Consider the following 13,497-nt stretch of genomic DNA (forward strand, 5'->3'; position numbering starts at 1 on the left):
CCATCCCTGGTTTATGAGCACGACGGAGAGAGAGATTTGTTTGATTCTAAATTTACACCCAATATCTAGCTTTGGACCTCAGTGTAGATCAACACGGATGCATGAAGAGCGGCAAGTTGAAGGTTGTGTGCTTCTTTATTAACTACATTGACATTAACCATGTTGTTTATTTAAGTGCTTTGAAGCAGACATGCTGTAGATATGGTGTGATTAAGGCTAATTTTTGCATTCATGTAAAGCGGCAACCTCCATTCTGAGCAGTGTCGTGCCAAAAACTGCAATATCTTTGCAGAAGGGAGTAAATCAGATTGACCCTCATGTTAAAACGCCCATTTCACAGCAGCAGAATTAAACATGTTTACAGCCTGGTTCAAAAAACGGCTTTGGTCCGCATAGCTAGTTTTTTCTCCTCCATGACAAGTCTAAGAGGGATGATTTCTTTAGAACTCACTTGTCTGAATTATATTTTTATTTATTTGTATGTTAGCACTAATTAGAAGGTGTCGGTGTCTGCACCCTATGTAATTATAGTAACTGTATCCCAAATCGGGCGGGGTTATCATTATGTTCCCCGTTTTTACCAAAATAAGGTCCTATGTTGCCCGTTTTTACCAAAATAGGGTCCTATGTTCCCCTGTAGCAATACATACCGGGGAGCATAGGACCCTTTTTCTGGAAAAGGGTCCTTCTTTACGGTAGACTTTGACTTGCAGGTTTGCCACCCTTGACCTAATATTTCCTCATCCAGGCCTATTTGCATATGTCAAACAGCCCGTAGGCCTACTTGCCATGGAATTTGGCAGTAATGGTGGAAAAAGTAACAGACCGGGGAACATAGAGACGCTCCCAATCAGACACCATTCTGCGCTTTTGTCCCTGATCGGACACATCTGCAAGGTTGCACTTTCCGTTGTTTCGCGGCCTTTTCTAATAAGATCCACCACCAGTTTAGGTATAATTGAGTTATACATCTTTAACAATCTACGTGTGACATTTCATTTATGTACACAGAGATTTACATGTCTAATTACAACACAAAACTAACTCTGAAAAGAGAAAGGAGTAAGAACGATTGGGCGACGATCTTAAAAAGTTGCATCATACATGTGTATTTTTCCAGTACTGTATTTTATCGTGAAGGACGGAAGTACGGTCCAGATGTGTTGATAACGATGGTTGAGAACGGTGATATTTATTTGGCTATTTTATTTGGCTTGAAAGATAAGAAGTTAGACTCTAGTTTAACGGCACTTCATTAATTGGAAACATAACATGATCATTTATATTAGTAGTTAATGTGAATTTTTGATAGAATGTTAGCCAAAAGCTGGCCGTTGTTGGATATAGTGACGCTAGTTTGTTAGCATAAATAATTAGCCAGTTAATGCTACCTTTTGTTGGTTACCCTTTGATGCTAACGGGAGCGTAGGAAAGATTTAATTATTAGACCTGTATGTCATTAATAAGTAAAAGACAAGGATTATAATTTATGGCTGCAATAATCTTGATCAAAAGGCATCTATGTGTGTTTACATAATGTTGGCTTACTAACACGGTGAAGCTTTATTTTCCAATGTTAATATTACCAAACTTACCATAACACTGAGATAACGCAAGACTCGGCTACGACATAAAGTGCTGAACTGTCTACAACAATGTCTGTGTAATTTAAAAATATCACATTTCAGCATGTTTCATAATTAACGTTAACCTATATGTTGCATTAGGTCTAGCTGGAGTTCATTATTATGGCTACAGAATGTAAAATATTCAGTAACGTATTTTTTTCTTTTGTAATTGATATTATTACCAAAGCAGACATGATAAGATTGTAACACTCCGGAGACCGACTGGTTGTGATCGACTGTAATTGACATGTAAGTCACACCTGCATTTCAGGATTTACTAACAGACAATATTTTAAGTAGTTGTTTTAATTGTTTGAATTGGGTGAATCGTAAACAACATAATAGGTCGGTGTTATCCCTTTTCACTAGCATGCTAACGTTAGCCCGCTAACGTTAGCTTGCTAGCGCTAGCCCATATCAATCACATTGCAGTTAAACAAACCAAATAAATTAACGATACATGTTTTATTTGGTTTTGTTGGTCAGATAACCTTGCGGGCACTGCTTTGGTTGAAAAGGGGTCCGGTTTGTCAAAATTAAGCTTGCATTCATTTTGACATCATTGTCCTAACACTTATCGTGTTTCATAAGTGAATATAACAAGAAGATGTTAAAGTTGCTTTGCATGTGAAGAGGTGTGTGAAGGAGGTAACGCAACACATTTATAACTTACCAATTATATTGCCAATTTTATTTCATTTACGAAAATATAAAACAGAAAAACTGTTAATTACCTAATTGGAAAAACCAGAACATGGGAATTTTCTCCATTACAGTGTGTAAATTACATACATGCACCAACTATAGTGGAATATTTCACATAGGCCTATTAATGTTATTTAATCATTCACTTTCAAATAATTATAGTAATGTACATTATTTTAATTTAATAATAAACCATAATGGCCTTTTCCCAAATTAAAAGTTAAAGACCATAGGATAAAGAAACAAATCACATTTTCATATTTGAGAAGCTGGAACCAGCGATTATTTGACGTATTTGACAGTTACATTCGTAATTTGGGGGAAATTGCTATAAAAATAATTTGAAGATGTTCAGATGAATTACAGGGAGACAACATCATGTGTTTCAGATTCAATGTTACTCATTTTAAAAAAGGGGGAAAAAATGTTCTCAATAAAATAGATTAAGATAGATTACCCATACTATTAAAGTTCTTTTTTTTTAAGTTTTGATTTTTTTACGTTTTTTTTTACACTGGAGCTCTTGCCATGTAGGCCTCAGCCTACATGGCAAGAGCTCTACCAGTGTGAGCCACCGGGACGCCCCAAAAAGCTTTTTTTTTTAAAGTTTTTTTTTTTTTTAAGTTTTTTTTTTTACACTGGAGCTGCCTCCAATCAATCATATTGTATTGTACTATATCATATCTTAACATAAACTGACATAACCTAATCTAATCTAGAATTACCTAAAAGAAGTCATAAAATAGTAAACATTGCCTGTTATAAATTCCCCCAGCCCAACCAGATACATTCAAATGTCTTGTTATAATCGACCAACAGTCTAAAGACTAAATATATAAACTTAATAACCATAAATGACAAAGAAAAGCATCAAATCTATATGTGAGAAGCTGGTACCAGAGAATATGTGGCATGTTTTGCTCACAAAACTCAACTTTAGAACTCGTCCTTTCTCTTCTTTGTGTTCTTCTTCTCCTCCTTGTGGAAGACTTTCCCATCTGCCTGCTTCTTCCAGCTCAGTTTGATGTTGTCATCCAACCCCTGGTTCTTCAGCCTCTGTTTCATCTGAGATACAAAAAGTCCTCAACTTTATCACTCAGAGAGAGAGATTACATACAGCATTATCTAGCATTTTCCCTTCCCTTTCCCTTTTCCCTTCCCTTACATTTTCCCGGGGGAGCGTGTCTATGTTTCCCGGGTCCTTTGTTCCCCGGTCTGTTAGTTTTACCACCATTACTGCCAAATCCCATGGCAAATAGGCCTATGTAGGCCTACAGGCTGTCTGACGCGCATATGCAAATCGGCCTGGACGAGGAAAGATTTGAGCTGCATGCAGCTCTTTAGCTGCTCTGTTAATTATGTTACTTTGTCTTGGACCAAGGGATCCTTTCAATGAATGTTAGTTCAAGCGGGGAACATAGGACCCGGGGAACATAGGAATGACCCATGTACACGTTAGAATGGAGTCAGGTTAGACCCTAAGACGTTTTTTGTTTTTTTTGTTGAACGGATGTAGTTTCAGTTGTATTTTAGCCACATGGTAAACAAGCAAAACCGCAGAAACTAGAAGATGTTACCTTTCAATGAAGCACTATACATGTACCCTACCATACCCCTAACCCTACCCAGGTTAGGGTTCTTTGTTTCATTCTGCTGTTCTGATTTTGCAAAAAATTTGAAGGAGTTACCTGCTTCATGATGTCATCCATCACAGTCTGGTCATTCAGGTCCACAGAGGAGCTCGTTTTCATCCTCAGTTTTATCACTTGCTTTGTTGTAGCTGTTGGTAAAAAAAAAGAAGTTTAATATTGGTGTTATATGCAGGGAACATTTACGTTTCATATATCACATACTACTCACATTGACCAAAGCAAATGAATGGTTTCCTCAAGTGGCAGTAATGATTCGCCCATTTTCCAGAGTTACTAAAATCTGCTGCCACACAAGACGCAGACAAACTGGAAGGTTTCCCCGAGCTCCAGAACCTGAAGGAGGAGTTACTTCCATCCGACCACTCCCAGGAGTTTCTGACAAGGCCAATCCAGAGATAGTCTGTAGTCATCATGTTCTTTACCTGCAGGTTCTCTGCTTGGTTTCTCACACTGGCCAGGTCGGTGTGGTGCTCTCTGCAGTAGCTCTGGGCCTCGGTCCAATTCATGGCCTTTGGAGTGATGGCAAATGTCGCATTTGTTCCTGTAAATAGACAGACAGTGAAGTGCTGTAACCATATTTATGGCCCTGCAGCTTCCCACATTGAAATGAAGGGAGGACTGACATCCATCTGCTTTGAATAATATCATGTATCTGAAGACAAAGAGGCAAAGAGAAACAGAGAAGTGGACTAAACTGGCATGCTTTTAGCTTTATAGTTAATATTCTCACCTCTGACATCCATGCAGGCTGCTTGATAGAGCGATTCACAACTGTTGTCATACCATTGTCCATTCGTATAAATCAATATGCAGTGATGATTTCCCGGGTATCCAGGATACCATGGTCTGAACACCGTCCCCACGTCTTCATAGACACTTGTGTTTGACAGTGACCATCTCCAGCTGTCTGTTTCACCATACAGCCCTATCCAGGCTTGCTGAAAACAGTATTTGATTGTGATATTGAGAATTAGTCCTTGTTGTTGCTTCTGTCTCACCAGGAGTTTTCTAGCCTTAACACTATGGTTTTGTAGCCTAAATTTTTTACAACCATGTATGTTTAATGATGTATGTGCTTTATTTCTAGAACGCTCCGTGTTACGTGCCACCAGCATGTAATTCTGTGTTAAAAACAATTTGGTACTTATATGTAATTTTGTGAGATCATGTTGAGAGAGACACTGTCCGGTGAAACACAAGAAGGGACAAAAAGAACCACAATACTTTTACTCTAGTGTATTTTAGAAGGCGTTGTTTTTTTCCTGCAATACACTTAATTGTTAGTTACTATATAAGATCAGCTCTTAACACCTCAATCCACCTGTTACTGACATAAACATCAGAATGAAGTATGAGGAAGGTGAACTCACTGCTGAGGAGCTGAGCATCAGGCTTAAATCTGCCATGTTGTTCAGCCTTGTCACGTCCTCCATGTCGTGTATAGTTGCCAGTTCTGCGTTTCTCTTTCTACAGTAATCTCGTGCTTCAGTCATGGTCTTCAGGTCGTAAACAAAATAGTACTGACTTGTCTCATTCTGCCCTGTAGTGACACACATGCATACTGATTATCAGCACTGTGACATTACATGTAAGTAAATTCTGGTGTGTCATAACCTTTGTTACATTCCACCACTGATTTTACTACAAAATACATTCACGGACATGGGTTACTACTCACTTGGATCATAGCAAATGAATGGTTTCCTCAAGTTGCAGTAATGATTCGCCCATTTTCCAGAGTTACGAAAATCTGCTGCCACACAACCTGCAGACAAACTAGTAGGCTTCCCCGAGCTCCAGTACCTGAAGGAGGAGCTACTTCCATCCCACCAGTTCCAGGAGTCCCTGAAAAGGCCAATCCAGAGAGAGTCTGTAGTCATCATGTTCTTTACCTGCTCGTTCTCTGCTTGGTTTCTCACACTGGCCAGGTCGGTGTGGTGCTTTCTGCAGTAGCTCTGGGCCTCGGTCCATGTCATGGGGTTTGGAGTGATGACAAACGTCACATTTGTTCCTGTAAATAGACAGACAGTGAAGTGCTGTAACCATATTTGTGACCCTGCAGCTTCCCACATTGAAATGAAGGGAGGACTGACATCCATCTGCTTTGAATAATATCATGTATCTGAAGACAAAGAGGCAAAGAGAAGCAGAGAAGTGGACTAAACTGGCATGCTTTTAGCTTTATAGTTAATATTCTCACCTCTGACATCCATGCAGGCTGCTTGATAGAGCGATTCACAACTGTTGTCATACCATTGTCCATTCGTATTAATCAATATGCAGTGATGATTTCCCGGGTATCCAGGATACCATGGTCTGAACACCGTCCCCACGTCTTCATAGCCACTTGTGTTTGACAGTGACCATCTCCAGCTGCCTGTTTCACCATACAGCCCTATCCAGGCTTGCTGAAAACAGTATTTGATTGTGATATTGAGAATTAGTCCTTACTGTTTCTTCTGTCTCACCAGGAGTTTTCTAGCCTTAACACTATGGTTTTGTAGCCTAAATTTTTTACAACCATGTATGTTTAATGATGTATGTGCTTTATTTCTAGAACGCTCCGTGTTACGTGCCACCAGCATGTAATTCTGTGTTAAAAACAATTTGGTACTTATACATAATTTTGTGAGATCATGTTGAGAGAGACACTGTCCGGTGAAACACAAGAAGGGACAAAAAGAACCACAATACTTTTACTCTAGTGTATTTTAGAAGGCGTTGTTTTTTTCCTGCAATACACTTAATTGTTAGTTACTATATAAGATCAGCTCCTAACACCTCAATCCACCTGTTACTGACATAAACATCAGAATGAAGTATGAGAAAGGTGAACTCACTGCTGAGGAGCTGAGCATCAGGCTTAAATCTGCCATGTTGTTCAGCCTTGTCACGTCCTCCATGTTGTGGATAGTTGCCAGTTCTGCGTTTCTCTTTCTACAGTAATCTCGTGCTTCAGTCATGGTCTTCAGGTCGTAAACAAAATAGTACTGACTTGTCTCATTCTGCCCTGTAGTGACACACATGCATACTGATTATCAGCACTGTGACATTACATGTAAGTAAATTCTGGTGTGTCATAACCTTTGTTACATTCCACCACTGATTTTACTACAAAATACATTCACGGACATGGGTTACTACTCACCTGGATCATAGCAAATGAATGGTTTCCTCAAGTGGCAGTAATGATTCGCCCATTTTCCAGAGTTACGAAAATCTGCTGCCACACAACCTGCAGACAAACTAGTAGGCTTCCCCGAGCTCCAGTACCTGAAGGAGGAGCTACTTCCATCCCACCAGTTCCAGGAGTCCCTGAAAAGGCCAATCCAGAGAGAGTCTGTAGTCATCATGTTCTTTACCTGCTCGTTCTCTGCTTGGTTTCTCAAACTGGCCAGGTCGGTGTGGTGCTCTCTGCAGTAACTCTGGGCCTCGGTCCATGTCATGGGGTTTGGAGTGATGACAAACGTCACATTTGTTCCTGTAAATAGACAGACAGTGAAGTGCTGTAACCATATTTATGGCCCTGCAGCTTCCCACATTGAAATGAAGGGAGGACTGACATCCATCTGCTTTGAATAATATCATGTATCTGAAGACAAAGAGGCAAAGAGAAACAGAGAAGTGGACTAAACTGGCATGCTTTTAGCTTTATAGTTAATATTCTCACCTCTGACATCCATGCAGGCTGCATGATAGAGCGATTCACAACTGTTGTCATACCATTGTCCATTCGTATAAATCAATATGCAGTGATGATTTCCCGGGTATCCAGGATACCATGGTCTGAACACCGTCCCCACGTCTTCATAGACACTTGTGTTTGACAGTGACCATCTCCAGCTGTCTGTTTCACCATACAGCCCTATCCAGGCTTGCTGAAAACAGTATTTGATTGTGATATTGAGAATTAGTCCTTGTTGTTGCTTCTGTCTCACCAGGAGTTTTCTAGCCTTAACACTATGGTTTTGTAGCCTAAATTTTTTACAACCATGTATGTTTAATGATGTATGTGCTTTATTTCTAGAACGCTCCGCATTATGTGCCACCAGCATGTAATTCTGTGTTAAAAAGGATTTGGTACTTATACGTAATTTTGTGAGATCAGGTTGAGAGAGACACTGTCCGGTGAAACACAAGAAGGGACAAAAAGAAGCACAATACTTTTACTCTAGTACATTTTATAAGGCGTTGTTTTTTTCCTGCAATACACTTAATTGTTAGTTACTATATAAGATCAGCTCTTAACACCTCAATCCACCTGTTACTGACATAAACATCAGAATGAAGTATGAGGAAGGTGAACTCACTGCTGAGGAGCTGAGCATCAGGCTTAAATCTGCCATGTTGTTCAGCCTTGTCACGTCCTCCATGTCGTGTATAGTTGCCAGTTCTGCGTTTCTCTTTCTACAGTAATCTCGTGCTTCAGTCATGGTCTTCAGGTCGTAAACAAAATAGTACTGACTTGTCTCATTCTGCCCTGTAGTGACAAACATGCATACTGATTATGAGCACTGTGACATTACATGTAAGTAAATTCTGGTGTGTCATAACCTTTGTTACATTCCACCACTGATTTTGCTACAAAATACATTCACGGACATGGGTTACTACTCACTTGGATCATAGCAAATGAATGGTTTCCTCAAGTTGCAGTAATGATTCGCCCATTTTCCAGAGTTACGAAAATCTGCTGCCACACAACCTGCAGACAAACTAGTAGGCTTCCCCGAGCTCCAGTACCTGAAGGAGGAGCTACTTCCATCCCACCAGTTCCAGGAGTCCCTGAAAAGGCCAATCCAGAGAGAGTCTGTAGTCATCATGTTCTTTACCTGCTCGTTCTCTGCTTGGTTTCTCAAACTGGCCAGGTCGGTGTGGTGCTCTCTGCAGTAGCTCTGGGCCTCGGTCCATGTCATTCTGTTTGGAGTGATGACGAATGTTGCATTTGTTCCTGTAAATAGACAGACAGTGAAGTGCTGTAACCATATTTGTGACCCTGCAGCTTCCCACATTGAAATGAAGGCAGGACTGACATCCATCTGCTTTGAATAATATCATGTATCTGAAGACAAAGAGGCAAAGAGAAACAGAGAAGTGGACTAAACTGGCATGCTTTTAGCTTTATAGTTAATATTCTCACCTCTGACATCCATGCAGGCTGCATGATAGAGCGATTCACAACTGTTGTCATACCATTGTCCATTCGTATAAATCAATATGCAGTGATGATTTCGCGGGTATCCAGGATACCATGGTCTGAACACCGTCCCCACGTCTTCATAGCCACTTGTGTTTGACAGTGACCATCTCCAGCTGTCTGTTTCACCATACAGCCCTATCCAGGCTTGCTGAAAACAGTATTTGATTGTGATATTGAGAATTAGTCCTTGTTGTTGCTTCTGTCTCACCAGGAGTTTTCTAGCCTTAATACTATGGTTTTGTAGCCTAAATTTTTTACAACCATGTATGTTTAATGAGGTATGTGCTTTATTTCTAGAACGCTCCGCATTATGTGCCACCAGCATGTAATTCTGTGTTAAAAAGAATTTGGTACTTATATGTAATTTTGTGAGATCAGGTTGAGAGAGACACTGTCCGGTGAAACACAAGAAGGGACAAAAAGAACCACAATACTTTTACTCTAGTACATTTTAGAAGGCGTTGTTTTTTTCCTGCAATACACTTAATTGTTAGTTACTATATAAGATCAGCTCTTAACACCTCAATCCACCTGTTACTGACATAAACATCAGAATGAAGTATGAGAAAAGTGAACTCACTCCTGAGGAGCTGGCCATCAGGCTTAAATCTGCCATGTTGTTCAGCCTTGTCACGTCCTCCATGTCGTGTATAGTTGCCAGTTCTGCGTTTCTCTTTCTACAGTAATCTCGTGCTTCAGTCATGGTCTTCAGGTCGTAAACAAAATAGTACTGACTTGTCTCATTCTGCCCTGTAGTGACACACATGCATACTGATTAGAATCAGAACTGTGACATTACATGTAAGTAAATTCTGGTGTGTCATAACCTTTGTTACATTCCACCACTGATTTTACTACAAAATACATTCACGGACATGGGTTACTACTCACTTGGATCATAGCAAATGAATGGTTTCCTCAAGCTGCAGTAATGGTTCGCCCATTTTCCAGAGTTACGAAAATCTGCTGCCACACAACCTGCAGACAAACTAGTAGGCTTCCCCGAGCTCCAGTACCTGAAGGAGGAGCTACTTCCATCCCACCAGTTCCAGGAGTCCCTGAAAAGGCCAATCCAGAGAGAGTCTGTAGTCATCATGTTCTTTACCTGCTCGTTCTCTGCTTGGTTTCTCAAACTGGCCAGGTCGGTGTGGTGCTCTCTGCAGTAGCTCTGGGCCTCGGTCCATGTCATGGGGTTTGGAGTGATGACAAACGTCACATTTGTTCCTGTAAATAGACAGACAGTGAAGTGCTGTAACCATATTTATGGCCCTGCAGCTTCCCACATTGAAATGAAGGGAGGACTGACATCCATCTGCTTTGAATAATATCATGTATCTGAAGACAAAGAGGCAAAGAGAAACAGAGAAGTGGACTAAACTGGCATGCTTTTAGCTTTATAGTTAATATTCTCACCTCTGACATCCATGCAGGCTGCATGATAGAGCGATTCACAACTGTTGTCATACCATTGTCCATTCGTATTAATCAATATGCAGTGATGATTTCGCGGGTATCCAGGATACCATGGTCTGAACACCGTCCCCACGTCTTCATAGACACTTGTGTTTGACAGTGACCATCTCCAGCTGTCTGTTTCACCATACAGCCCTATCCAGGCTTGCTGAAAACGGTATTTGATTGTGATATTGAGAATTAGTCCTTACTGTTGCTTCTGTCTCACCAGGAGTTTTCTAGCCTTAACACTATGGTTTTGTAGCCTAAATTTTTTACAACCATGTATGTTTAATGATGTATGTGCTTTATTTCTAGAACGCTCCGTGTTACGTGCCACCAGCATGTAATTCTGTGTTAAAAACAATTTGGTACTTATACATAATTTTGTGAGATCATGTTGAGAGAGACACTGTCCGGTGAAACACAAGAAGGGACAAAAAGAACCACAATACTTTTACTCTAGTGTATTTTAGAAGGCGTTGTTTTTTTCCTGCAATACACTTAATTGTTAGTTACTATATAAGATCAGCTCTTAACACCTCAATCCACCTGTTACTGACATAAACATCAGAATGAAGTATGAGGAAGGTGAACTCACTCCTGAGGAGCTGAGCATCAGGCTTAAATCTGCCATGTTGTTCAGCCTTGTCACGTCCTCCATGTCGTGTATAGTTGCCAGTTCTGCGTTTCTCTTTCTACAGTAATCTCGTGCTTCAGTCATGGTCTTCAGGTCGTAAACAAAATAGTACTGACTTGTCTCATTCTGCCCTGTAGTGACAAACATGCATACTGATTATGAGCACTGTGACATTACATGTAAGTAAATTCTGGTGTGTCATAACCTTTGTTACATTCCACCACTGATTTTGCTACAAAATACATTCACGGACATGGGTTACTACTCACTTGGATCATAGCAAATGAATGGTTTCCTCAAGCTGCAGTCATGGTTCGCCCATTTTCCAGAGTTACGAAAATCTGCTGCCACACAACCTGCAGACAAACCAGTAGGCTTCCCCGAGCTCCAGTACCTGAAGGAGGAGCTACTTCCATCCCACCAGTTCCAGGAGTCCCTGAAAAGGCCAATCCAGAGAGATTCTGTAGTCATCATGTTCTTTACCTGCGCGTTCTCTGCTTGGTTTCTCAAACTGGCCAGGTCGGTGTGGTGCTTTCTGCAGTAGCTCTGGGCCTCGGTCCATGTCATTCTGTTTGGAGTGATGACGAATGTTGCATTTGTTCCTGTAAATAGACAGACAGTGAAGTGCTGTAACCATATTTGTGACCCTGCAGCTTCCCACATTGAAATGAAGGCAGGACTGACATCCATCTGCTTTGAATAATATCATGTATCTGAAGACAAAGAGGCAAAGAGAAACAGAGAAGTGGACTAAACTGGCATGCTTTTAGCTTTATAGTTAATATTCTCACCTCTGACATCCATGCAGGCTGCATGATAGAGCGATTCACAACTGTTGTCATACCATTGTCCATTCGTAGAAATCAATATGCAGTGATGATTTCGCGGGTATCCAGGATACCATGGTCTGAACTCCATCCCCACGTCTTCATAGACACTTGTGTTTGACAGTGACCATCTCCAGCTGTCTGTTTCACCATACAGCCCTATCCAGGCTTGCTGAAAACAGTATTTGATTGTGATATTGAGAATTAGTCCTTACTGTTGCTTCTGTCTCACCAGGAGTTTTCTAGCCTTAACACTATGGTTTTGTAGCCTAAATTTTTTACAACCATGTATGTTTAATGATGTATGTGCTTTATTTCTAGAACGCTCCGTGTTACGTGCCACCAGCATGTAATTCTGTGTTAAAAAGAATTTGGTACTTATACATAATTTTGTGAGATCATGTTGAGAGAGACACTGTCCGGTGAAACACAAGAAGGGACAAAAAGAACCACAATACTTTTACTCTAGTGTATTTTAGAAGGCGTTGTTTTTTTCCTGCAATACACTTAATTGTTAGTTACTATATAAGATCAGCTCTTAACACCTCAATCCACCTGTTACTGACATAAACATCAGAATGAAGTATGAGAAAGGTGAACTCACTCCTGAGGAGCTGAGCATCTGGCTTAAATCTGCCATGTTGTTCAGCGTTGTCACGTCCTGCATGTCGTGTATAGTTGCCAGTTCTGCGTTTCTCTTTCTACAGTAATCTCGTGCTTCAGTCATGGTCTTCAGGTCGTAAACAAAATAGTACTGACTTGTCTCATTCTGCCCTGTAGTGACACACATGCATACTGATTAGAATCAGAACTGTGACATTACATGTAAGTAAATTCTGGTGTGTCATAACCTTTGTTACATTCCACCACTGATTTTACTACAAAATACATTCACGGACATGGGTTACTACTCACTTGGATCATAGCAAATGAATGGTTTCCTCAAGCTGCAGTCATGGTTCGCCCATTTTCCAGAGTTACGAAAATCTGCTGCCACACAAGACGCAGACAAACCAGAAGGTTGTCCCGAGCTCCAGTACCTGAAGGAGGAGCTACTTCCATCCCACCAGTTCCAGGAGTCCCTGAAAAGGCCAATCCAGAGAGAGTTTGTAGTCATCATGTTCTTTACCTGCTCGTTCTCTGCTTGGTTTCTCAAACTGGCCAGGTCGGTGTGGTGCTCTCTGCAGTAGCTCTGGGCCTCGGTCCATGTCATTCTGTTTGGAGTGATGACGAATGTTGCATTTGTTCCTGTAAATAGACAGACAGTGAAGTGCTGTAACCATATTTATGGCCCTGCAGCTTCCCACATTGAAATGAAGGGAGGACTGACATCCATCTGCTTTGAATAATATCATGTATCTGAAGACAAAGAGGCAAAGAGAAACAGAGAAGT

The 13,497-nt window shown here is 40.7% G+C and overlaps 2 protein-coding genes across 2 annotated transcripts; both read right to left on the minus strand.

Moving 5' to 3' along the window:
• Positions 1-2,908: 2,908 nt before the first annotated feature.
• LOC131990751 (C-type lectin 1-like) lies at positions 2,909-4,728 on the minus strand. The gene is made up of 4 exons (XM_059355866.1): positions 4,716-4,728; positions 4,194-4,526; positions 4,022-4,113; positions 2,909-3,398 (listed from the first exon to the last, which is right to left on the minus strand). Exons 1-4 carry the CDS (start codon positions 4,726-4,728, stop codon positions 3,270-3,272), a joined length of 567 nt encoding a protein of 188 aa, XP_059211849.1. The 3' UTR covers positions 2,909-3,269.
• A 1,134-nt stretch (positions 4,729-5,862) lies between these two features.
• Positions 5,863-13,225, minus strand: LOC131990752 (macrophage mannose receptor 1-like; the record flags this gene model as incomplete). The annotated part of the gene is made up of 16 exons (XM_059355867.1): positions 13,020-13,225; positions 12,709-12,878; positions 12,069-12,276; positions 11,547-11,879; positions 11,239-11,408; positions 10,599-10,806; positions 10,077-10,409; positions 9,766-9,935; positions 9,126-9,333; positions 8,604-8,936; positions 8,296-8,465; positions 7,656-7,863; positions 7,134-7,466; positions 6,826-6,995; positions 6,186-6,393; positions 5,863-5,996 (listed from the first exon to the last, which is right to left on the minus strand). Coding segments are annotated over exons 1-16 (3,561 nt in total), but the record flags the coding sequence as incomplete, so codon positions are not given.
• Between the last annotated feature and the right edge of the window lie 272 nt (positions 13,226-13,497).

Source organism: Centropristis striata, chromosome 18 (assembly GCF_030273125.1).
Source record: "Centropristis striata isolate RG_2023a ecotype Rhode Island chromosome 18, C.striata_1.0, whole genome shotgun sequence".
Taxonomy (NCBI): domain Eukaryota; kingdom Metazoa; phylum Chordata; class Actinopteri; order Perciformes; family Serranidae; genus Centropristis; species Centropristis striata.